The sequence below is a fragment of the Ranitomeya imitator genome, chromosome 2, assembly GCF_032444005.1.
Source record: "Ranitomeya imitator isolate aRanImi1 chromosome 2, aRanImi1.pri, whole genome shotgun sequence".
Lineage (NCBI taxonomy): Eukaryota > Metazoa > Chordata > Amphibia > Anura > Dendrobatidae > Ranitomeya > Ranitomeya imitator.
The window spans coordinates 124,237,788-124,264,112 of record NC_091283.1 but is presented as its reverse complement, the minus strand read 5'-3'; the positions used below and the strand labels follow the sequence as shown (position 1 = coordinate 124,264,112).

The 26,325-nt window shown below is 43.6% G+C and overlaps 1 protein-coding gene across 1 annotated transcript in view; it reads right to left on the bottom strand.

Moving 5' to 3' along the window:
- Nucleotides 1-380: 380 nt before the first annotated feature.
- Nucleotides 381-26,325, bottom strand: part of LAS1L (LAS1 like ribosome biogenesis factor) — an 80,969-nt gene continuing 55,024 nt past the window's right edge. The window contains exons 6-13 of the mRNA XM_069747198.1: nucleotides 24,632-24,678; nucleotides 21,372-21,478; nucleotides 17,605-17,690; nucleotides 6,665-6,871; nucleotides 5,739-5,886; nucleotides 5,071-5,423; nucleotides 3,097-3,235; nucleotides 381-677 (exon numbers count right to left, since the gene is read on the bottom strand). Coding sequence (XP_069603299.1) covers nucleotides 593-677; nucleotides 3,097-3,235; nucleotides 5,071-5,423; nucleotides 5,739-5,886; nucleotides 6,665-6,871; nucleotides 17,605-17,690; nucleotides 21,372-21,478; nucleotides 24,632-24,678 — 1,172 coding nt within the window. The 3' untranslated portion in view covers nucleotides 381-592. The remainder of the gene's footprint in view (nucleotides 678-3,096; nucleotides 3,236-5,070; nucleotides 5,424-5,738; nucleotides 5,887-6,664; nucleotides 6,872-17,604; nucleotides 17,691-21,371; nucleotides 21,479-24,631; nucleotides 24,679-26,325) is intronic.

The window sequence follows — 26,325 nt, the reverse complement described above, 5'->3', positions numbered from 1 at the left end:
TCCACAAGTAAAGATACTTTAAATGCGTTTAATGGGCTTTTTCAAGACCTTGGAGAATGGATTCCATTATTGACATTCTGTGCTGATCTTATAGACCAGTTATGTCTAGCCTACTTCTTGAACGGGACTTCAGTCCTTAAGACAACTAAAATGGCCCTGGATGTGTTAATTTGTTATGGTCATGACAGACGCACTAGTAAGATGGAATTGGACCTACCAACAATTCGGTTTCCAGAAGTCCATCAGGACACTACCCTTATTTTTATTGCATAAGAGTTATTATGTTTTTTTTTGTTTGTTTGTTTTTTTAAATCCAATGTATCCAGCATCTATAACCCTATATCCAGAATTGGGATTGTAAAAACGTACACTACACAAGCTTATTAATAAAACACAATATATTTTAGAACGAGGGGAACTTTGAATGGGAGTAGGGCAAAACAGTGCATACAAACATTAGAAAAAAAAAAAAGAGAAAAAAATATACAATAAGTGTCTTTCTGTTGTAAACTTTTGCAAAGAATAATATGAGTATTTCCACAGCCACATCACAGACTTGTTGGAATTGTTCTTTGCAGGTGACGACAGGTCTTTAGAAGAGCCGCACTCCGGCCTTAATGTGATTCAGTTGGCTCTGGCTCCAGGACATGTCCGTTGCAGTGGTGATGGCAGAGGAGCTACAGATATACAAATTCATGGTTAATACAGTAGAATACTGCAGGGACTTGGTTTTTTAATCAATCAGGTCACTAATCCTCTGCACAATTCATCTCGTGTTACCTTACTCAGGTCCTTTGTGTGGATATTCATGGATTCTCACTCACCAGTTGGGTTATGTGGCCACATGGTGACCCCTGGGAATTCCATGGCTGCGTTCTCTGAAGGGGTCACCATGTTAGTTGGAAGAATTTACTGTATGATGCTATTGCATAGACTGTACCACACACGTTCTCTACAGACTCTTTTCTGAGCTATGATAGTCATTAGAACCAGAATAGGAGTCTTTCCCAGTCAGGGAGGAATGAGCCATTAGCTTATTGAGATCATCAAGAGAAGGATCATTGTCACCACAGCAGACAGATAGTCCGAGCTGCCGGAGTGATGCTACACTGAAGCAAGGGATTGATGGAGCAGAGGAGTAAAAACAGGGCAAAATTTGGGAATGAAAATGTTGGCCGAACTGCATAGGAGTTAGTACACAATGTACAACAGAAGGGCAGAGTGTGATAGATAATCATGTTGGGGGTTAAGGAATGGAAGAAGAATATCAGCTTGACCGATTCTTTAAAAAAAAAAAGTAAAAAAAAAAAGTCAAGCCTTTCTACACTCCTGGCAGAAATCTGGATAATGGTTCTGATGATACAGACAGCAGCGTGTCTAGTGTGTTCCCAGAACACTAGCGTGGACTCACACGTGATGTGTAGCTTTATGGCGTAGATTTAACCCAAGGAGATCTAGAATAGTTCTACACTTTTCAGAATCATATGCAATTCAGTGTGCAAGATGTGGGTGTTACAGCGGATTCACGGTGTCCTCATCTGTAATGTAACAATATGCTGGGTGTGAATTCTCCCCAATATTTTTTCTCAGCAATGTAGGAAGAATCTTAAAATCCACTTTTTTTTTTTTCATTTGCCCTTGTTGACCAGTTTCAGGGCAGACTACACTTCACATTCTGCCTACCGAGAAACAAGATATCGCAGCCCACGTTCTTATTAATCCATTCGTTGTGTTGAGGAACCGAATTAGAGAAAGGTAAACAATAGTCGCCCTCCTCACTGTAGGGCAGCTGCCAGCATGTACAAAGTATGCAATACAAGAAGAAGAGGCTTTCAGGCTATGTGCACACGTTCAGGTTTTTTCGCGGTAAAAACGCTATAAAAACTCATTAAAAACGCATACATTATGCATTCTATCATTTAGAATGCATTCTGCATGTTATGTGCACATGGATGCGTTTTTTCCTCGAAAAAAACGCATCGCGGTAAAAAAAATGAGCATGTTCATTATTTTTGCGGATTTTCTGCGTTTTTCCCGCAATTCTATGCATTTTGGAAAAAAAACGCATCAAAATCGCGGTAAAATCACGGTAAAAACGCATGCGGATTTCTGGCAGAAATGTCCGGTTTTTGTCAAAAAAATTTCTGCAAGAAATCCTGACGTGTGCACATACCCTCACACACAAAATGGCACAGGGTAAAGGGAGAGATATTGTACTACATAGCCCACCCCATGCTGCCCAACTCTTCTCTCCCTGCCTGTACAAAGATGCAGCAGCCACCTTATCTTAAGTTAATGCGGATCTTCAGTGCCTGGATGGGCCTAGCAGGGATCCACGCTACTCTAAGTCAGGGGTGTCAAACTGCATTCCTCGAGGGCTGCAAACAGGTCATGTTTTCAGGATTTCCTTGTACTGCACAGGTGATAATTTAATCACCTACACAAATAATGAGTTGGTGATTAAATTATCACCTGTGCAGTGCAAGGAAATCCTGAAAACATGACCTGTTTGCAGCCCTCGAGGAATGCAGTTTGACACCCCTGCTCTAAAGCTTTGTTCCAGCATATTGTGGGGGTCCTTGCGATCAGACCTCCAGGAACTGTTTTTTGGTGGGACCAGTTGCACTTTTGAATGACACTATTCATTTTACCATACAGTTTACTGGAAAATGGGGAAGAAAATTGCAAGTGGGGAAAATTTGTGAACAAAACGCAATTCTGACTGTTACAGTGCACATTGTGGTAAAAATGACATTGCAATATGATTTGGTTCATCAGTAGGATTACAGCGATACCAAATGTACCACTAGTTTTTGGGGGGGTTGTGTTGCCATTTTCTGAGACCAACATTTTCAGTCAGCCTGTGATAGTGGCATTTAACAGGTTAAATAATCACAGGTGTTAAAGGCAGGTCCCCGTGAGCCCGTTCCATACACCAGTTTCTGAACATGTACGGCAGATGTCATGAAGGGGTTAATAGTTTCTGCTGTACATCGGAACAATCCCCCTCCCCCCCATCCCGTCACGGCAGGTGCTATGCCGCCAATCTGTCAACATGCTAGCCACTAAGAAAAATAAAACTATATGGTCTCTCACCTCATTGGGATATCCCAGGACTCAGAGTCCTGCTGTTCCAACACAGTCATCATAGAGTAACTGTCAACCAAAAGGCAGCCGGGGTCTTCAGATTGTCCAGGGACCACTCCTAGTGGATACTCGCCCCACTTCACAGATTCTGCAATACAGTAGAGAAACGCAGTCCAATCACTGGGAACTAAAAGATCTCATCCCGGAAAAACAGGATAGTTATCGAATCATACCAATAGGAAAGAGGCTTGTATACAGTTGTGCTCAAAAGTTTACAGGCAGAATTTTTGCTTTCTTGGCCTTTTCTCAGAGAATATGAATGATAACACCAAAACTTTTTCTACACTCAAGGTTAGTGGTTGGGTGAAGCCATTTGTTGTCAAACTACTGTGTTTTCTCTTTTTAAATCATAATGACAACCCAAAACATCCAAATGACCCTGATCAAAAGTTCACATACCCCATTTCTTAATACTGTGTATTGCCCCCTCTAACATCAATGACAGCTTGAAGTCTTTTGTGATAGTTATGGATGAGGTTATCTCAGATTGTAAAGCTGCCCAATCACTCTTCTTGGCAAAAAGCCTCCAGTTCCTGTAAATTTCTGGGCTGTCTAGCATGAACTGCGCGCTTGAGATCTCCCCAGAGTGGCTCAATAATATTGAGATCAGGAGACTGAGATGGCCACTCCAGAACCTTCACTTTTTTTTCTGCTGTAGCCAATGACCGATCGACTTGGCCTTGTGTTTTGGATCGTTTTCATGTTGGAACGTCCAAATACATCCCACGTGCAGCTTCCGGGCTGATTAAAAATTTGCCTCCAGTATTTCCTGATAATGTGCTGCATTCATCTTTCCTTCAACTTTCCTGTGCCTTTATAGCTCACACATCCCCAAAACATCAGCGATCCACCTCCGTGCTTTACAGTAGGAATGATGTTCCTTTCATCACAGGTCTTGTTGACCTCTCTCCAAATGTAAATTTATGGTTACGGCCAAAAAGTGCAATTTTGGTCTCATCACTCCAAATTACCTTGTTCCAGAAGTTTTAAGGCTTGTCTGTGCTGTTTTGCGTATTGTAGACGAGATACTTTGTGGCATTTGCGCAGTAATTGCTTTCTTCTGACGACTCGACCATGCAGCCCATTTTTCTTTAAGTGCCTCCTTATTGAGCATCTTGAAACAGCCAGATCACTAGTTTTCAGAGAGTCCAGTATTTCCGCTGATGTTAGTTGTGGGTTTTTCTTTGCATCCTGAACAATTTTCCTGGTGGTTCTGGACGACATTTTTGTTGGTCTACCTGACCGTGGTTTTGTTTTTACAGAACACCTGATTTTCCATTTGTTAATCACAGTTTGAACGCTGCTGACTGGCATTATCAATTCCTTGGATATCTTTTTGTATTCCTTTCCTGTTTTATACAGTTCAACTAGCTTTCCCTGTAGATCCGTTGACAATTATTTTGCTTTCGCCATAATTCACAATCCAGAAACGTCAGTGGCTGGATGAAAAATGCAAGAGTCTGTCTGGATCCCAGAAACTCACTCAGCTTTTATGCAACACACACTGATTACAAGCAAACAGGTCACAGGTGAGGATGTTACCTTTAGTAGCCAGACAAAGGCATTTGTGTCAACTTGTTATCAGGCCAAAATCACTGGGGTATGTGAACTTTTGATCAGGGCCATTTGGATGTTTTGGGTTGTCATTGTCATTTAAAGAGAGAAAACACAGTAGTTTGACAATAAATAGCTTCACCCAACCACTAACCATGAGTGGAGTAAAAGTTAATATTCTCTGAAAAAAAGGCCAAGAAAGCAAAAATTCTGCCGGAGTATGTAACCTTTTGAGCAAAACTATAGGAAGCAATCCAAGCAGCTCTGTCCTAAAGCCACCAGTGATGGAGCTGCACATACACCATCTGCCATAGAGCTACATTCTACACATTAACTCTGAACGTGTGTTCTGTACTCTGCTGGCAATACCTGAGCTGACACCCCAGACAGAGCCTTCAAGGGCTGCTCTCCTCTCGGTCGCAGCTTTCGCATTAATCATCTGAATGTATTCCTCCTCGTAAGACTCTGTGATCATCTCCTCGTCCTCTGACTGTTCACTGCTCTCTTCTTCCTCGTCAGGTTGTGATCTACCCCACTGGCTGAAGGATTGACTTTTAGTATCCTGCTTTATTCTCCACTGCAAGCTCTCCACGGTGTAGATGGGCTGGTCATTGTAGTCTACCGAGCCATCAGCCCCTTCATCCTGGATGAAGATGAGGCAGAGGCACAGCAGCTTCTCCTGCATGGTAACTGGCACATTTGTTCTCAAATTTGAGAAAATCCTAAATAAGAAAAATGATGAGTTATGTTGGAAATAATCATATGATAGCTGTGATTATGAGGCTTGGGGACATATTACACTTTAGTTACATTTTGTTTTTATAGTCAGGATTCATTTTTCTAACAGGACTGAAGCATGTATCAATTTTCTGCTATGGAGGGATCCCCCAACCCTCCCCCCCAAAAAAACTAAAGAAAAAACACAAACACCAGTACACAGTAACCAAACAAATATTCCTCCTTTCCCCAGGCAATAGAAGTCATACTTCGATTCTGGGTTCCATGGGTGCGTCCCTCCTGGTAACAGGACTACTTACAGCTGTAATAGTTGTGGGGTCGTCCGGCATGGGGATTCAAGACACTTCTGCAGCAGATTCTTCCACTGTAGAGGCACGCTGTAGGTAAATAACTTCCATTTGCTTTTCACAGATATTTGGTTACGAGAACCACCAGAACATTTCTTGTCTGAATAAAAAATAATAATAATAATAATAATAATAATAATAATAATATTTCTAATGACATTACATTTTCATAGTAAGATTCATGGTTACAACTTTGCCATTCATGAGATGCAGCTGCTCCATCTCCAAGAATCCCCACCACCCATGTAAGGCTGCTAGTAATATAGCTTGTAGGAAAGAAAAAGCGCAGATAGTTTCTTATCTCATGATTTAAAGGAAGATTCGCCAGTAATGTAACTGCTCACCGGATGTAGAAGATTCTTAGGTATATAGTGCCGGCTGCCGCAGATCCACCGGTCGACCGTAGCTAAATCTCTGAATAGGAGGATTTGTGGGTTGTGGTATTTTCCTGAAGAAGGAGTCATATGTACTCCGAAACGCGTAGAATAAACCACTGTTCAATTGTACACTTTGTTTCTGGATGAGCTGGCAGTGCGGATCACAACCCACAAATCCTCCTATTTAGCGATGTAAGGCTGCTGTAATATGGCTGTGTGGGAGCCAAACATTTAGTGCCAAGAACCAGGTTGAATGCCATAAGCAGACAGGTGGTAAACCCTTCTGCAAAGGTTTTGTAGCTTTGTTCTGATGGGATTCAATTCTGTTGTTGGCACCAGACATTCAGCTGGACTGGTTCTACAACCATCTGAAGGTGGTCTACTGGCTTGTATACACTGTCGGACACTGTATACTGACGCCAGACTCCCTTTCATGATGCCAACACCAGGTAATATCTCGGCAAACGTAGATTCCGGATAGGCCATATAATGGCCACACACCTGCTCTATAGTTGGCTTGTAAAATCTCAGAGATCCAGCAGCTGAGATAGTGGACCCGCGTTTGTGTCTTCCTCTCCTTGGACTTCCCCAATCCAGCAAACATCATCTCCAATAACTCCTGAGTGAACGCTTGGGAGTGCAGGACCTTCAGCAGTGGCTGCCAGAAACGTAGGAGAGTGCGGGGTAGGCGAAGTTCTTCTCCTTGATCTAAATGCATAGGGGCAACCCACAATAAAATTATTGGATAAATGTACTTGAGCAGAACTGCAGAAGTATATTAGTTGTGTAAATGGGAAAAAATTACATGATTTCATTTTAGGGGAAAAAAAAAAACAATCAAGCTGGTTCCAATTTATTCCTCTGGAATAACAGATCAACAAGTTTTATATTACCAGCTACAGCCTCGTGTACAGACCAGTGCCGAATACGCATGAGAGCCTCGTACTGGGGCAAACCATTTATACCCAACTATAGTTCAATTTTTTTTTTGTTTGTTTTTTTAAAACACACTTTAGCAATAGACCCCAATTAAATCTACGAAAAGAGCCTCCCTTTTACAACCATGTTATATATTAGCTACAAAAAGTGGTAACACAGGACAGTAGGACAAGACAGTTGACACCATAATTAGTCGGTCAATTTTCAATGACAAGCGTTTTGTGTATCTACATGGAGCAATTCAGATTCTAATCACCGAGAACCATAATTATTGGTTCTTTCCATAACCAAGGCTGTTACGTCTTCAGTACTCATAGGAAAGTGTAGGGCGGATTTCTTTGATGGCAGAACACTAGGCCATGTGTTCTAGTATGTGGGCAATGGTTGATTCACAGTCACAAAGATACCTTCATACAAGTCTGCAGACCTAAAATTGTTTCACCATAATCAACTTTGTACTTCTAGATATAATAAAATAAAAAAAACTTTCATTGGTTTCCATTGAAACGTCAACCAAACAAGAAGTGAAAAACAAAAATAGAACCACCACCACCCAAAATGGAGAACACATTGCAAAAAGCCTGGGGGCCGTGTCTGACCCTGATCAGCTTACTGTACTCGCTCTGCCTAGCAGCAGAGGTTAGCACCCTATAAGATGCGCAATTGGCGCTCCCGCTCTTCGATGGCTATCCCATCTAGCCCTATCAGGCCCTGGTAAAGGGGTCAAGAAAAGAACATGGGGACACACATGCTGGGTACATTGATGCACATGTGTAAAGCATGCTATCACATAAAACTCACCATAACAAATCTATGTGCAATAAGGCCCAGCTTGATAAAGTGCAAAAGGGAGTGGTGTACATAAATAGTCTCACGAATCGAAGTCTGACCAATTCAAAATAGGGGGCTCTCCCTTAACCCCTTCCCGACCTGTAACACAGCGTATGCGTCATGAAAGTCGGTGCCAATCCGACCTGTGACGCATATGCTGTGTCACAGAATGATCGCGTCCCTGCAGATCCGGTGAAAGGGTTAACTCCCATTTTACCCGATCTGCAGGGACAGGGGGAGTGGTAGTTTAGCCCGAGGGGGGGGTGGCTTCACCCCCCCGTGGCTACGATCGCTCTGATTGGCTGTTGAAAGTGAAACTGCCAATCAGAGCGATTTGTAATATTTCACCTATTATAACTGGTAAAATATTACAATCCAGCCATGGCCGATGCTGCAATATCATCGGCCATGGCTGGAAACATTGATGTGCCCCCACCCCACCGATCGCCCCCCCAGCCCTCTGATCTGTCCTTTACACTGCTCCGCTCCCCTCCGTCCTCCTGTCCGCTCCCCCCCATGCTCCAATCACCCCCCCTGCACTCCGATCCACCCCCCCTGCACTCCGATCCACCCCCCGATGCTCCAATGCACCCCCCCGTGCGCCGATCCACCCCCCGTGCTCCGATTTACCCCCCCATGCTCCGATCCACCCCCCCATCATACTTACCGAGCCTCCTGTGGTCCGTCCGTCTTCTTTCCTGGGCGCCGCCATCTTCCAAAATGGCGGGCGCATGCGCAGTGCACCCGCCGAATCTGCCGGCCGGCAGATTCATTTCAAGTGCATTTTGATCACTGCGATAAAACCTATCGCAGTGATCAAAATAAAAAAAATACTGAATGACCCCCCCCTTTGTCACCCCCATAGGTAGGGACAATATTAACCCCTTTCTGCCATTAGACGTACTATTGCGTCCATGTGGGGTGGGCTTTACTTCCCAAGGACGCAATAGTACGTCATATGCGATCGGCAGCGCTCACGGGGGGAGCGCCGCCGATCGCGGCCGGGTGTCAGCTGTTTATCGCAGCTGACATCCGGCACTATGTGCCAGGAGCGGTCACGGACCGCCCCCGGCACATTAACCCCCGGCACACCGCGATCAAAGATGATCGCGATGTGCCGGCGGTACAGGGAAGCACCGCGCAGGGAGGGGGCTCCCTGCGGGCTTCCCTGAGCCCCCCGCAGCAACGCGATGTGATCGCGTTGCTGCGAGGGTCTCACCTCCCTCCCTGCTCCCTCCAGCCCCGGATCCAAGATGGCCGCGGATCCGGGTCCTGCAGGGAGGGAGGTGGCTTCACAGAGCCTGCTCAGAGCAGGCACTGTGAAGCAGCCTGCACTCCTATCAGATCAGTGATCTGACAGAGTGCTGTGCAAACTGTCAGATCACTGATCTGTGATGTCCCCCCCTGGGACAAAGTAAAAAAGTAAAAAAAAAAATTTCAAATGTGTAAAAAAAAATAAAAAAAAAATATTCCAAAATAATGAAAAAAAAAATAAAAATATTATTCCCATAAATACATTTCTTTATCTAAATAAAAAAAACAAAACAATAAAAGTACACATATTTAGTATCGCCGCGTCCGTAACGGCCCGACCTATAAAACTGGCCCACTAGTTAACCCCTTCAGTAAACACCGTAAGAAAAAAAAAAAAAAAAACGAGGCAAAAAACAACGCTTGATAATCATACCGCCGAACAAAAAGTGGAATAACACGCGATCAAAAAGACAGATATAACTAACCATGGTACCGCTGAAAACGTCATCTTGTCCCGCAAAAAACGAGCCGCCATACAGCATCATCAGCAAAAAAATAAAAAAAGTTATAGTCCTGAGAATAAAGCGATGCAAAAATAATTATTTTTTCTATAAAATAGTTTTTATCGTATAAAAGCGCCAAAACATAAAAAAATGATATAAATGAGGTGTCGCTGTAATCGTACTGACCCGAAGAATAAAACTGCTTCATCAATTTTACCAAACGCGGAACGGTATAAACGCCTCCCCCAAAAGAAATTCATGAATAGCTGGTTTTTGGTCATTCTGCCTCACAAAAATCGGAATAAAAAGCGATCAAAAAATGTCACGTGCCCGAAAATGTTACCAATAAAAACATCAACTCGTCCCGCAAAAACCAAGACCTCACATGACTCTGTGGACCAGAATATAGAAAAATTATAGCTCTCAAAATGTGGTAACGCAAAAAATATTTTTTGCAATAAAAAGCGTCTTTCAGTGTGTGACGGCTGCCAATCATAAAAATCCGCTAAAAAACCCGCTATAAAAGTAAATCAAACCCCCCTTCATCACCCCCTTAGTTAGGGAAAAATTAAAAAAATGTATTTATTTCCATTTTCCCATTAGGGCTAGGGTTAGGGCTAGGGTTAGGGCTAGGGTTAGGGCTAGGGCTAGGGTTAGGGCTAGGGTTAGGGCTAGGGTTAGGGCTAGGGTTAGGGCTAGGGCTAAGGTTAGGGCTAGGGCTAGGGTTAGGGCTAGGGTTAGGGTTAGGGCTACAGTTTGGGTTGGGGCTAAAGTTACAGTTAGGGTTTAGATTACATTTACGGTTGGGAATAGGGTTGGGATTAGGGTTAGGGGTGTGTCAGGGTTAGAGGTGTGGTTAGGGTTACTGTTGGGATTAGGGTTAGGGATGTGTTTGGATTAGGGTTTCAGTTATAATTGGGGGGTTTCCACTGTTTAGGCACATCAGGGGCTCTCCAAACGCGACATGGCGTCCGATCTCAATTCCAGCCAATTCTGCGTTGAAAAAGTAAAACAGTGCTTCTTCCCTTCCGAGCTCTCCCGTGTGCCCAAGCAGGGGTTTACCCCAACATATGGGGTATCAGCGTACTCAGGACAAATAGGACAACAACTTTTGGGGTCCAATTTCTCCTGCTACCCTTGGGAAAATACAAAACTCGGGGCTAAAACATATTTTTTGTGGGAAAAAAAAAGATTTTTTATTTTCACGGCTCTGCGTTATAAACTGTAGTGAAACACTTGGGGGTTCAAAGTTCTCACAACACATCTAGATTAGTTCCCTGGGGGGTCTAGTTTCCAATATGGGGTCACTTGTGGGGGGTTTCTACTGTTTAGGTACATTAGGGGTTCTGCAAACGCAATGTGACGTCTGCAGACCATTCCATCTAAGTCTGCATTCCAAATGGCGCTCCTTCCCTTCCGAGCTCTGCCATGCGCTCAAACGTTGGTTTCCCCCAACATACGGGGTATCAGCGTACTCAGGACAAATTGGACAACAACTTTTGGGGTCGAATTTCTCCTCTTACCCTCGGGAAAATACAAAACTGGGGGCTAAAAAATAATTTTGGGGGGAAAGATTTTTTTTTTTAATTTTCACGGCTCTGCGTTACAAACTGTAGTGAAACACTTGGGGGTTCAAAGCTATCACAACACATCTAGATGAGTTCCTTAGGGGGTCTAGTTTCCAAAATGGTGTCACTTGTGGGAGGTTTCTACTGTTTAGGTACATTAGGGGCTCTGCAAATGCAATGTGACACCTGCAGACCATTCTATCTAAGTCCTCATTCCAAATGGAGCTCCTTCCCTTCCGAGCCCTCCCATGCGCCCAAACAGTGGTTCCCCCCCACATATGGGGTATCAGCGCACTCAGGACAAATTGGACAACAAATTGTGGGGTCGAATTTCTCCTTTTACCCTCGGAAAAATACAAAACTGGGGGCTAAAAAATAATTTTTGTGGGAAAAAATTTTTGTTTTATTTTTACGGCTCTGCATTATAAACTTCTGTGAAGCACTTGGTGGGTCAAAGTGCTCACCACACCTCTAGATAAGTTCCTTAGGGGGTCTACTTTCCAAAATGGTGTCATTTGTGGGGGGTTTCAATGTTTAGGCACATCAGTGGCTCTTCAAACGCAACATGGCGTCCCATCTCAATTCCTGTCAATTTTGCTTTGAAAAGTCAAACGGCGCTCCTTCCCTTCCGAGCTCTCCCATCCGCCCAAACAGTGGTTTACCCCCACATATGGGCTATCAGCGTACTCAGGACAAATTGTACAACAACTTTTGGGGTCCAATTTCTTCTCTTACCCTTGGGAAAATAAAAAATTGGGGGCGAAAAGATAATTTTTGTGAAAAAATATGATTTTTTTATTTTTACGGTTCTGCATTATAAACTTCTGTGAAGCACTTGGTGGGTCAAAGTGCTCACCACACATCTAGATAAGTTCCTTAGGGGGTCTACTTTCCAAAATGGTGTCACTTGTGGGGGGTTTCAATGTTTAGCCACATCAGGGGCTCTCCAAACGAAACATGGCGTCCCATCTCAATTCCAGTCAATTTTGCATTGAAAAGTCAAATGGCACTCCTTCGCTTCCGAGCTCTGCCATGCGCCCAAACAGTGGTTTACCCCCACATGTGGGGTATTGGCATACTCAGGACAAATTGTACAACAATGTTTGGGGTCCATTTTCTCCTGTTACCCTTGGTAAAATAAAACAAATTGGAGCTGAATTAAATTTTTTGTGAAAAAAAGTTAAATGTTCATTTTTATTTAAACATTCAAAAAAATTCCTGTGAAGCACCAGAAGGGTTAATAAACTTCTTGAATATGGTTTTGAGCACCTTGAGGGGTGTAGTTTTTAGAATGGTGTCACACTTGGGTATTTTCTATCATATAGACCCCTCAAAATGACTTCAAATGAGATGTGGTCCCTAAAATAAAATGGTGTTGTAGAAATGAGAAATTGCTGGTCAACTTTTAACCCTTATAACTCCCTAACAAAAAAAAATTTTGGTTCCAAAATTGTGCTGATGTAAAGTAGACATGTGGGAAATGTTACTTATTAAGTATTTTGTGTGACATATCTCTGTGATTTAATTGCATAAAAATTCAAAGTTGGAAAATTGCGAAATTTTCATAATTTTCGCCAAATTTCCGTTTTTTTCACAAATAAACGCAGGTACTATCAAATAATTTTTACCATTGTCATGAAGTACAATATGTCACGAGAAAACAATGTCAGAATCACCAGGATCCATTGAAGCGTTCCAGAGTTATAACCTCATAAAGGGACAGTGGTCAGAATTGTAAAAATTGGCCCGGTCATTAACGTGCAAACCACCCTTGGGGGTAAAGGGGTTAAAATAAAGATTTTTTTTTTTTTTTTCTTCCACTAAGGTTGGGGTAAGAACTAGGGGTAGGGCTAGGGGTAGGGCTAGGGTTAGGGTTTCGGTATGTGCACACGTATTCTGGTCCTCTGCGGATTTTTCCGCTGCGGATTTGATAAATCCGCAGTGCTAAACCACTGCGGATTTATGGCAGATTTACCGCGGTTTTTCTGCGCATTTCACTGCAGTTTTACAACTGCGATTTTCTATTTGAGCAGTTGTAAAACCGCTGTGGAATCCGCAGAAAGAAGTGACATGCTGCGGAATGTAAACCGCTGCGTTTCCGTGCAGTTTTTCTGCAGCATGTGTACAGCGATTTTTGTTTTCCATAGGTTTACATTGAACTGTAAACTCATGGGAAACTGCTGCGGATCCGCAGCATTTTCCGCAGCGTGTGCACATACCTTTAGAATTAGGCCATGTGCACACGGTGCGGATTTGGCTGCGGATTCGCAGCATTGTTCCATCAGGTTTACAGTACCAAGTATATCTATGTAAAACCAAATCCGCTGTGCCCATGGTGCGGAAAATACCACGCGGAAACGCTGCTTTGTATTTTCCGCAGCATGTCAATTCTTTGTGCGGATTCCGCGGCGTTTTACACCTGTTCCTCAATAGGAATCCGCAGGTGAAATCCGCACAAAAAACACTGGAAATCCACGGTAAATCCGCAGGTAAAATGCAGTGCCTTTTACCCGCGGATTTTTCAAAAATGATGCTGAAAAATCTCACACGAATCCACAACGTGGGCACATAGCCTTAGGGTTGGAATTAGGGTTGTGGTTAGGGGTGTGTTGGGGTTAGGGTTGTGGTTAGGGGTGTGTTGGGGTTAGGGTTGTTGTTAGGGGTGTGTTGCGGTTAGGGTTGTTGTTAGGGTTATGGCTACAGTTAGGATTAGGGTTAGGGGTGTGGGGGGGTTAGTGTTGGAGTTAGAATTGAGGGGTTTCCACTGTTTAGGCACATCAGGGGTCTCCAAACGCAACATGGCGCCACCATTGATTCCAGCCAATCTTGTATTCAAAAAGTCAAATGGTGCTCCCTCAGTTCCGAGCCCCGACGTGTGCCTAAACAGTGGTTTACCCCCACATATGGGGTACCAGCATACTCAGGACAAACTGCGCAACAATTATTGGGGTCCAATTTCTCTTGTTACCCTTGTGAAAATAAAAAAATGCTTGCTAAAACATCATTTTTGAGGAAAGAAAAATGATTTTTTATTTTCACGGCTCTGTGTTGTAAACGTCTGTGAAGCACTTGGGGGTTCAAAGTGCTCACCACATATCTAGATAAGTTCCTTGGGGGGTCTAGTTTACAAAATGGGGTCATTTGTGGGGATCTCCAATGTTTAGGCACACAAGGGCTCTCCAAACGTGACATGGTGTCCGCTAATGATTGGAGCTAATTTTCCATTTAAAAAGCCAAATGGCGTGCCTTCCCTTCCAAGCCCTGCCGTGCGCCCAAACAGTGGTTTACCCCCAGATATGGGGTATCAGCGTACTCAGGACAAACTGGACAACAACATTTGGGGTCCAATTTCTCCTAATACCCTTGGCAAAATAGGAAATTCCAGGCTAAAAAATCATTTTTGAGGAAAGAAAAGTTATTTTTTATTTTCATGGCTCTGCATTATAAACTTCTGTGAAGCAGTTGGGGGTTTAAAGTGCTCAATATGCATCTAGATCAGTTCCTTGGGGGGTCTAGTTTCCAAAATGGGGTCACTTGTGGGGGAGCTCAAATGTTTAGGCACACAGGGGCTCTCCAAACGCGACATGGTGTCCGCTAACAATTGGAGCTAATTTTCCATTCAAAAAGTCAAATGGCGCGCCTTCCCTTCCGAGCCCTGCCGTGTGCCCAAACAGTGGTTTACCCCCACATATGAGGTATCGGCGTACTCGGGAGAAATTGCCCAACAAATTTTGGGATCCATTTTATCCTATTGCCCATGTGAAAATGAAAAAATTGAAGCGAAAAGAAATTTTTTGTGAAAAAAAAGTAAAGTACTTTTTCATTTTTACAGATCAATTTGTGAAGCACCTGAGGGTTCAAAGTGCTCACTATGCATCTAGATCAGTTCCTTGGGGTGTCTAGTTTCCAAAATGGGGTCACTTGTGGGGGAGCTCCAATTTTTAGGCACACGGGGGCTCTCCAAACGTGACATGGTGTCCGCTAAAGAGTGGAGCCAATTTTTCATTCAAAAAGTCAAATGGCGCTCCTTCCCTTCCAAGCCCTGCGCCCAAACAGTGGTTTACCCCTACATATGAGGTATCAGCGTACTCAGGACAAATTGGACAACAACTTTCGTGGTTCAGTTTCTCCTTTTACCATTGTGAAATCAAAAAAATTGTTGCTAAAAGATAATTTTTGTGACTAAAAAGTTAAATGTTCATTTTTTCCTTCCATGTTGCTTCTGCTGCTGTGAAGCACTTGAAGGGTTAATAAACTTCTTGAATGTGGTTTTGTGCATTTTGAGGGGTGCAGTTTTTAGAATGGTGTCACTTTTGGGTATTTTCAGCCATAAAAACCCCGTAAACTGACTTCAAATGTGAGGTGGTCCCTAAAAAAAACGGTTTTGTAAATTTCATTGTAAAAATGAGAAATCGCTGGTCAGATTTTAACCCTTATAACTTCCTAGCAAAAAAAAATTTTGTTTCCAAAATTGTGCTGATGTAAAGTATACATGTGGGAAATGTTCTTTATTAACTATTATGTGTCACATAACTCTCTGGTTTAACAGAATAAAAATTCAAATTGTGAAAATTGCGAAATTTTCAAAATTTTCGCCAAATTTCTGTTTTTATCACAAATAAACGCATAATTTATTGACCTAAATTTACCACTAACATGAAGCCCAATATGTCACGAAAAAACATTCTCAGAACCGCTAGGATCCGTTGAAGCGTTCCTGAGTTATTACCTCATAAAGGGACACTGGTCAGAATTGCAAAAAAACGGCCAGGTCATTAAGGTCAAAATAGGCTGGGTCATGAAGGGGTTAAATTGCCCCTGCATACCAGTGGAGGTTGCACCCTATGTAAGTGCAAGAGACGCCCCACTCCTGATGGCTGATCCTTCCGTCCCCCATTTAAACAAATCGGTGAAGGGATAACAACCAATTTGACAGATAAGGATGCATCAATATGAAAGGGGATATACTAAATTCATTCAAATATAGGATAAAAAAAAAAAGTTCAATCTACCATATTGGCAATAGGCAAAGTATACAGTGAGTAGCAGAATAATGATATTGGTCATACCACTCAGTACATTACCTACAAAATCAGCACCGTATAGTAACATGCTTCTGGCGATATGTTCGTATTAATTATCAGCAAGGAGATACTACAAAGTCTTACGTCTGTTTCATAAATCGAGAAGTGTTTGGCCATGAACCTGCTGAAAAGTGACCATAACAAATACAGTTTGCTGGATTTCACCGCTGCAATGCATCAGCAATCGTTGGGGTTGGGGTTACCGTTGCACTATGAGCGTGCATTTAGTTACTCAGTCCCTCTATTAAAACCTTAGCAGTATGTGCCAAACAATAGCCGACATCACAAAATGGTTTACACTTACAGGGGTCACATTAACAGCAACAAGTATCCCCCTTCCTACAACCGAGTTATGGGGCAATATACTTGGGACAAGGACAGTATAGAAGATTTCCAGCGGAAATGCAAAAAATGGCCATGTGCTGGAAAATCAGACAGTCGGAAGAGGATTAAAAAGTTGATAACAGGAATTTGGTTTGCATACAGATATTTGGACTATTTAAGTTTCAGACAAATTTGGCAAAAATGACAACAGGAATAACAATTCGTAAAAATAAAGAAGTGAAAGGTTCTATTTAAAACCAAAGCAGCGGTGCACATGACACTATGCATTTGCCCTTTTGTTATATTAAATTTTAGTAGAATAGTGTAAATACAATAATTTTGATTTCACCAACGTGCATAAGCGCTGTAAATGGCCAAGTGCTGGAAGCATTAACATTGATGGTGACAGACAGGGCAACTCAAGTGTCTTATACAAGCAAATTCCAGGCAGGGTCCAGTCTCTAGTTCTGGTAATGTAATGTAAAGTGCACGCGTTTCTAGCATGGGTGAAGTCTCTTGTCCCTGCATTTATCATTCCCCTCCTCCCCCTGCCAGGGACTTTTGCAGTGACTTATGACTCATACAGGGAAAATGGACCTCCTGTTTCTACATAGAGCTTAGAAGGATTCAGCTAGTCAGTTTTTAATCATGTGATGTCACAGAGCTAGTGAGAGAATTATTTGGGTAGAAAGGGCAAAATGAGCAATTGTAAGTACACAGTGCTATATCATATGATGACTGCAATATATTAGTAGGAGGAGTGCTTCTTTAATATTTGATCCCATGTCAAGGCCACATAGAATGACAGTCAGACAGGAGCGCTGCTGCATGTACACATACTAAGCTTGACCACAAAGAGGAGAAGAATTACTATTTGTGTCACATTATAGTCAAATCACCAATATTAAACAGTGGTGCGCATGCATTGGGTACATTACCTGGCTCTATCTTCAGGGTCAATAGTTGTTTTCCAGTAGGTACAAGTAAACCGTCTTCAAGGAGAACATCTACTGCAGTATGAACGCTGGGAGGAGAAAAACACAAGTTTTTTTTTAAATACATGCAGAGATTCCTCATATATTCTGAGACCGATATATACATATCCATCTCTTAACTTGACATGTGTGGCACAGTTGTTCAGAACGTTTAATCACTGAAATAATCACTCTCGCAAAGCTTGCATGTTTTTGGTGGATTCAGAAGAAAAGGTTGTCGGAGGGTGTGCTCTGATGCCCGAGAGGAAGCATTTCTCTGCTGCTGAGAAAACTGCCAATCTGACTGTAATCTCTCACTGGAACTGAGGAATCGGTAGAGCATCACTTCAGGAATACCCTGCAGCAGTTTTGGAGAGGTGCTTCCTCACAGACCAGCGTTTTTGTGCTCTGGCCTACCCTGCTCCCGACCCTGGCTGATGAGCTTTGTACATGCTGTTGAGTCAAGTGTGAAACAGCTGCTCCTTCCACTTGGTGAGCTACAGAATCGTAGAGGAGAGTGGAGAAGGTGAAGTCCAGGGTGCTACGGTGAATTGACAGCACTAATCTACAGGAAAAGCTAGGTGAAGGGACTCCATTAATGTCTCATGTGGGGCCCAGCACAAAGATGGACCTGGTGCTTCCCCCTAATCCATATTGCACAGTGGTTTAACAGTGCAGGAACAGCTTCCTTCTTCAGCAGTGTTCCTGACCAGCATATATAATAAACCACTGAAGTAAAAATAAAAATGGCCCTCTGGGCAAAAACAGGAAAACAAAAAGTAGCACAAAGTACAGTCCTTGTGGTAACGGGGGATCTGCCAGCACAGGGTTGACAAAACACCACACATGTTCAGGTTAGCACAAACATGAACACTTCGCCGGAGTAAGCCTGTCCATGCACACTGAACACTGAACGCCTCAGGAGGCTGAATATTAAAACCCTAGACCACACCCTGAGGTGGAGATAAGGTGGACAACCTCCCACCCACTCTATGGTTGTTCTTATGAAGGGCTAATTAATCTACTGTATAGATATAATGCAATGTCATCAGATCCAGTCCCCCTAAAGATAGTAGCTAGAGTGTGGGCAATAGCACAGAATAGATTGAGAGGCTCGTATAAGTCACTAATTTCACCCAGGGTACTGCTTTGGTTTAATCCTCACCTTCCACATGTATATTCTCTGCCTGATGTGGTCTCCTGGGCGAGGATTGCTGTCAAATTCACATTTCATATTTTCTTAGATACATCAGATTTGCTTACCTTTGAGGATTTCCAAGCTAGATACAGGATTCCTTATACCACTAAGTTCCTATATATACTCACACAACTTCGTCACACAGTGTATGCACAATTTGGTAAAGCCAGTCCCTAGGCTTTTCAGAATTGGAGGGGCTGTTGGGGACATCCTATTTACCTAAACTCACACAAGCTTATTCTCTTCTCCAGTCAGCTGTTGACAAGCCTTATGATAAGGCTTATGTGAAATTGGTGGAGAATACATCTGACTTAACAGTGGAAGGAGAAGTGGAAGATACATTTTATTTCTCAGTGGTGTGCAAATTGCCTCTTCAGAGAGGAAGAGGACTTTAACTCTATAGCGCCACCTGTTGGAAGCAGCGATCCTACAAGTCAAAATCGACCCTTTAACGAGTCTTGCAATATGACGCATGATAAAAGCCAAATCAGAATCTCAAAATTGCAGACACAGTGTTTTGGTCCTCATCAGTGCAAAGTATGAGATCTGATTTGGCTAGGTGAGAGGCTCAGCACTGAGGTCCAAGGGGTAAGGTTTCTCCTTGTGGAGTAAGACATACCGGCCCTGTCATGCCAATGTAAGAAGGATCGCTGGGTCCAACAGGTGGCGCTATGTACTACTATGCCTCTTGCTCTTTGAAGAGGCAATTTGCTTATTTATTTTCCCAGAGGAGCAATGCTCGTTGAATAAGCCTCCTTACATTGGCACACCACGGCTGGTATGTCACTCTCCACAAGGAGAAACCTTACAAAGTCATTCCTCAGTGGTGAGTGCTAGGGACACATTTTCTTAACAGAGTTTCCTACACTCCGGAAAGGTTGAGGGGGTTTGGGATGGCCCTAGTTAATTTGTGTTTTTATTGTCAAGCGGCAGTGGGCTTCTCTCTGCACTCAATTTGGTCCTATCCAAAAATTCTTCCATTCTGGTCTGAGCTTCTTCTCTTTATTCATGAACGCTCTGAATTTAGGTGTTGTCCCCTAAAGTGTGCCTGCTGGGTATTATAGTGGAGCTTATTGATGGTTTCGACAATGGACTATTTTTTAGATTTCTGTTCTAGAAAAATAATTACAGTATTTTTCAGATTATAAGCAATTTTCAGATATATTTGAGAAAACGGCCGCCGAGGCTGTGCATGAGCAAATTGAGATTTCAGGAGATGAGCGACTGGGCACCCCATCCTCCCAACCTGGATTCCGTAGAACTGCCCCATTCCTGCCACCAGCCTACTGAAGCAGCAACCTTGCCCAATCAATGTCAACCCCCCCCCCCCAGCAAGCTACAGTAAAATGGGATTAGAAAATGTACCACCATTTTATTTCAAAATATTTTCCCCTATTTTGCACCCCAAAATTTGTTGAGTGTCTTGTAGTCCGCAAAATACGGTATAAATGGCATGGAAATCCACGGAATTCCCCCGAATGATCCACTGGCTGCAGTTAGTCAAATATATTCCACTATATATAGCCCTCTATATAAACAGGAGATGTGGTTATAAGGTTTGGGGGACGGCGATTAGTAATAGACACTGCCCATTAGGACTCCCAGCAGAGCCTTCTGTATGTTCAGTTCTATCAGATGTCTCCAAAAGGTATTAAACACATTTTGGGGAAGGGGTATGATTGAGTGTTGTGTATAAGGTTGTATGCACATAACTGTTTAGCGGTTACTATTGTCTTAAAAAAAAAAAAAAAAAAGTGATAACCTAACAGGTAATAAGTTATCAATAAGTTATTGATCAGGAGGGATCCAATCATTGGGACCTGCACAGATCAGTAGAACAAAGCATTTTATTCCAATTCCAAATTGGACTCACCGTGTGATTGCCCGAGCGCAGAGTTTGGGAGCACCATAGGGCATGAATGTAGTGTGCTAAAAGATAACTGCCCCGTTCTTACCGATCAGTGCTGGAACCAGCGGGCGGACACCCACCATAAATAAGTTATCACTAGGGATGAGCAAATTGGTTTTTCCTGAGCATGCTCGGGTGACCTCTGAGTATTTATGACTGCTCGGAGATTTAGTTTAGTTTTTTTTAGTCCCGGCAGCTGAATGATTTACAGCTACTAGCCTGCTTGATTACATGTTGAGATTCCCTAGCAACCAGGCAACCCCCCACATGTACTCAGGCTGGCTAATAGCTGTAAATCATTCAGCTGCCTCTATGAAAACTAAATCTCCGAGCACTAACAAATACTCGGAGGTCACCCGAGCGTGCTGGGAAAACCCGAGCAACGAGTATACTCGCTCATCACCTTTTCTATAGATATGTGATAACTTATTTTCACGGTCACACACAGCAGATACGCCGAGAGCCACAGCAGCCTTCATTCAGGAGTGATTGATATTAACCGTGAAGTCACAGTTTCACCTCTATAATTAAGTGATCCTACATCATGCAGTTTGTCGCCCCCTTTTTTGGCCACGAGCATGTCAGCCCGAGACCTTCCCCTAACAATGCTCTGCCCGGCATTACCTGCATTGCTGCACCAGCTCTGTGACTTGTGCTATAATCCACTCCAGATTAGCTGTGGCAGTCCATAATTTTCGAAACGCAGAATCAGACTGTAGGTCTCCAAAAATCTGCATTTAAGAGACAAAAAAAAAAATTACCGGTACATATGTAATAAACTTCTTTTCAGGAAGACAAAACACATGATAAGAATTTGTTTTTATTGCTTGCATTATGCCATGATTCTGTGGGATTCTCATGGACTGAGCCAACGATGAGTCGCCCGTGGTGCGGCATCTTGTGTCCTTCCCCACTTTCCATTTTGGAATAGAGCCATATGAATAATGGAGAAGAGAGATAAACACTCCCCCACACTGAGTCACACAGCTCAGCAACCAAGCAGCCACCAATACAGAATATGCCCCTACTAGTAGCGTAGCTACTGGAGGGTGGGTAGGATAGAGGGTGCCCCAAGCCCCCCACTCAGGGAGGCACAGTCAAAGCTACCGCTATCCTTAACTACATCGGTGTGCACAACAGGTAGTGCGGTAGTGGAGGGAGACAAGATCCCCATGCACCATTGCTGTCCGTTGGCGATACAGTGGCAGAGGCGCCGGCACACATGTAGGGCTTCAGAGTCCTGGCGCGGTGATATCATCTGCGTAAGAGTTGGCGCTATGACATCAGCGCATTAGTCGGCCCCAGCCGAATCTATGGACTCATCAGGATCCAGGATTAGGAAATTATACGATGAAACTTATTGTGAGATTGTGGGGGCATCATATATAATGGGAGACCCTGAAACTGTGTGGGGTGTCCCTCAAAGTGCAAGGGTCATTATACGTTTTGGGGGAGTTGTGGGCCCTTCCTACTGCATTTTCAGGGGAGGTGTACATTGGAGGTCTCAGGGGACATTATTAAATGTTAAGTGGGCACTTAAGCATTATTTTTATAGCGGCACTCCGGGTATTGAGACCAGAAAAGGTGCACAGGGAAAAGGATTACGTTCTAATGTGGATGCCATTTTCTAGGACATTTGCACAGGGAATTAGTATTTTCTAGGAGGCAATGGCAATTTTACCATCCATAGGACATAAAAGAGGCTTTATTACTAGGTAAGGGGCACAGTGGTGGCATTACAATGTGGGGCAGTAAGGGGAGCAGTCATTGTGCCAAACAGTAGGCGCAGGAATCGGGACACATGGCAGCAGTGGCCCAGCATTGGGTGGAGGAGTTTGTGCAGGTTGGGGATAGATTGAGACAGTGCAAGAAACGTGAGATGTCAAATGTGTCTTTGTTGTAGTCTCTGCAGATGAGTCGCGGCGGGAAAAAGTACTTATGTCAGTCTGGACGGGAAAAGTGAATGACTCCATCAGAAAGAAAGCCAGCAGTAAGTCATTATCTGTAACTGTGCTGTGATCACTCGCATATTCTGCAGGACAGGTAGTATCTGCCACTATATGGCGGTAATATCAGTGTTGGTCTTTGTACTGAGATTTATTTTCAGTAATCGCTCTGTCACCTGCTGAGGTTCCCTTATGCCCACAATTAGGGTCTGCTACCATAGCTGTAATCAGGGTTAGCTGGTGAGGGGCGCACTCATTTCAACCCCCCTGAGCTGAGCCCCTAGCTACACCTCTGGCCCCATCCTCACATTTCGGGGTGTAATGTGGCTGTAAAGGTATATTGAGTTGCCTAGTTACTGTGTAGGTGTAAGAGGGAGCAGAGAGAGTCCCCACTTCTGATGTAAAATGGGATTATTTGGTTTCCTGGAAAAACTCAGTGTGAGTTGCTGGTTTGCACATTAGGAAGCTGTAACCGGAGCCATACTATGTGAGGCAATAATACAGCAGCACTGAACGTCAGCGGTGAAGTCCCCGAAAACGGCCACCAGCAGCATCTCAACTCAGAAAAAACCAATCCCCTTTGTGTGTTATCGAGATTAACTATTCACCAGCAGAGAAGATTATTAAGAAGCCGACAAAGAACTTCAGTCTGTGTTTAGGGAACGGTGGGTGACAAAGTGGTTCTGCATAATTGAACAATTTGGGGGAAGTCTCTGGTCATGGACTTGGGATTCTCAAGTGGGTACGACAACGGCAGAGCCGCCACTGATGACATCCCATGGGAATCGCCAGCCCATGCCCAAGACTCGAACGAAAGGTCACTGAATGTAAGCAGAAAAAGAAAAAAAAGCAAGTCGTAAGTTACTGTAGTGAGGGAATGATCGGGAAATTTTAATTTAAGTATATTAAAGATTAAAGGTTATTAGTGATGAACGAGCTGGGGTAAGCACACTTACGTGCCAATAGAGTGTTCAGCGTGCCCGAGTGATACATTTACGTCGCCGTGGCTGCTTAACAGCCGCAACATATGCGCGGGTAGCCCAACAGGCAGTCCATGCATCTGCTGCGGCTGTCAGTCAGCCACGGCGACTTCACTGTAGCACTCGGGCACGCTGAACACTATTGGCACGTGAGTGTGCTTATCCCAGCTCCTTTAATATTAGTGGTTAACAATTTAATATTAACAACTGTTTGAAAACCTAAGACCCTTTTATGTGTCAGTTGGGAAAAAAAAAAAGAAAACGTTGAGCCTTACTTCAGTTTTTAAAAACATATGGGGGGGGGGGGATGGGTCATTCTGATTGGCTAAATCTTCTATCCAATCAAGGGTTGCAGATCAACACTGTGTGCCATTGTAAGCAGGGCTGTGGAGCTGGAATGGAAGGGATGGTATAAAATATATAATACATTGGGTACATTAGTTCAGCGCAGGATGTGATGTAAATGTTTTTCAGAATAATTTGGGAAGGTTATGATATGTCCTATAAATGTCTGTTCTGTTCCTGATCTAAGGACCTGGGCTTGAGATGAATCTGTGCTGGAGTTGTGGAAACTGAGGAGTTCGGAGGTTTGGCTTTTCGACTCCACAGCCCTGATTGTAAGCAGAGTGTGGCTTTGTGTTATGATGCCTTGAATTTAACATCGCCTGTGCATAAAAAAAGCTGGAATCCATCTCCTTACATGCTTCCTAGTGATATTATGGTGCCTGTAACCAATGGCCCAGGTGCAGCTATGAGGACATCTCGGCTACTTTGCTGCAGTAGACCCTGGCAGGTGACGGCATCACCCGCTCTCAGGAGGTCCTGTGTGTCAGCTGCACACTGGCCCAATGATTCATGATAAAAACCCCTGGCCTGGAATCCCCTAATGGATAAAATGACCAGAACACCACGCTGATGTGAATGACGGGAAATAACCTGCCCGGCGCAGGGACAGTACCTTGAACTGCTCACTTTTGTAGGATCGTAACGTCTCTCGGAGCTTCACTGTAAGGAAATGAATAAAGTAAATAAAAAAAATAAAGAACTAGATGAGCTTATTATCTGCCAGGAGGAAAATAAAAGCAGCAAGAATTAAATGTTATCCGTTTCCTGGTGAAGCAATTCAGCCACAACTGCAGAGTAAACAGCGTGACACTTATTGCAGAAGTGACGAGGTGGAAAATCCCCCTAGAAAAGCCAATATCCCCCGCTAATACAATACAGGAGGCATTGCTCAAACTACGACTCTACCTAGAAAATACCTATAGTGGACATCAATGAAAACGCACCAATACAGGTCATCAGTCTCATGTCTTAAAGGGGTTTTCCATGACTGCATTCTAAGTCAAAAGATCTTTGAATAATATTTCCACAATTGGATGAGTTTCTCTCAGCACAGGAACATTTTATTATTAAACACATCTAATTGTGGAAATTACTACAATTCCAAGATCTATTGAATAAAATCAACTTTAAAATTAACTTTTTAAAGGGGTTTTAACCCCGAACAAGCAGAAAGGTCAGGAGAGTAGACCACGCATCTCATTTAAAGGGGTTTGACACTATCAGACGAGTTGAGTGCATGATTTATAACTCTCACTAATATACAAGTATTACAGATTCTTCTTCCCAACAGCTATTCTGTTCTTAAAGGGGCATTCCTTACAATCACTCTCTGAGTCCCTTCTCCCTCTCACAGACATAGCCTCCCTTCATGACACAGATGCTGCTGCCACTTTTTATAACACCACAATAACAACAACACTCGATTCGGCCACCCCACTCATGCATAGTAAAACTCGTACAATTAACAGGCAGCCCTGGCTGACCAGCCTGACCAAAGAATTGAGACGGGCTTCCAGGATTGCTGAGCGGAGATGGAAGCGATCCCACTCTGCCGACCACTTCACTGCATACAAGCAGTCCCTCGCCAGCTTCAAGTCTGCGCTCACTGCTGCAAAACAAACTTACTTCTCATCCCTCATATCCTCCCTGTCCCACAACCCTAAACAGCTTTTCAACACTTTCAATTCTCTACTCCGTCCCCCCGCACCTCCTCCCTCCCCCCTCATTTCTGCTGATGACTTCGCCTCTTTCTTTAAACAGAAGATCGATACGATCAGAGAAAGCTTTGGCCCACAGCGCCCACTGCCCCTCTTAGCTGCTCAACCCTGCTCCTCCAAAACCAGCTTCTCCACCATGACAGAAGATCAGCTCTCCACCCTCCTGTCAAGATCACACCTCACCACCTGCACGCTTGACCCGCTCCCATCCCACCTCATCCCTAACCTTTCCACGGTCTTCATCCCAACCCTAACACACCTCTTCAACCTCTCACTCACAACAGGTGTCTTTCCCTCATCCTTCAAGCATGCCAAGATCACACCCATCCTCAAAAAGCCCTCCCTCGACCCATCCTCTGTGTCTAGCTATCGCCCAATATCTCTTCTCCCTTATGCCTCCAAATTGCTGGAGCAACACGTCCATCTTGAACTGTCCTCCCACTTCTCCTCCTGCTCCCTCTTTGATCGGTTACAATCAGGCTTCCGTTCCCATCACTCAACTGAAACTGCCCTAACTAAAGTCACCAATGACCTACTAACTGCCAGGAGCAAGCGACACTACTCTGTCCTCCTTCTCCTGGACTTGTCT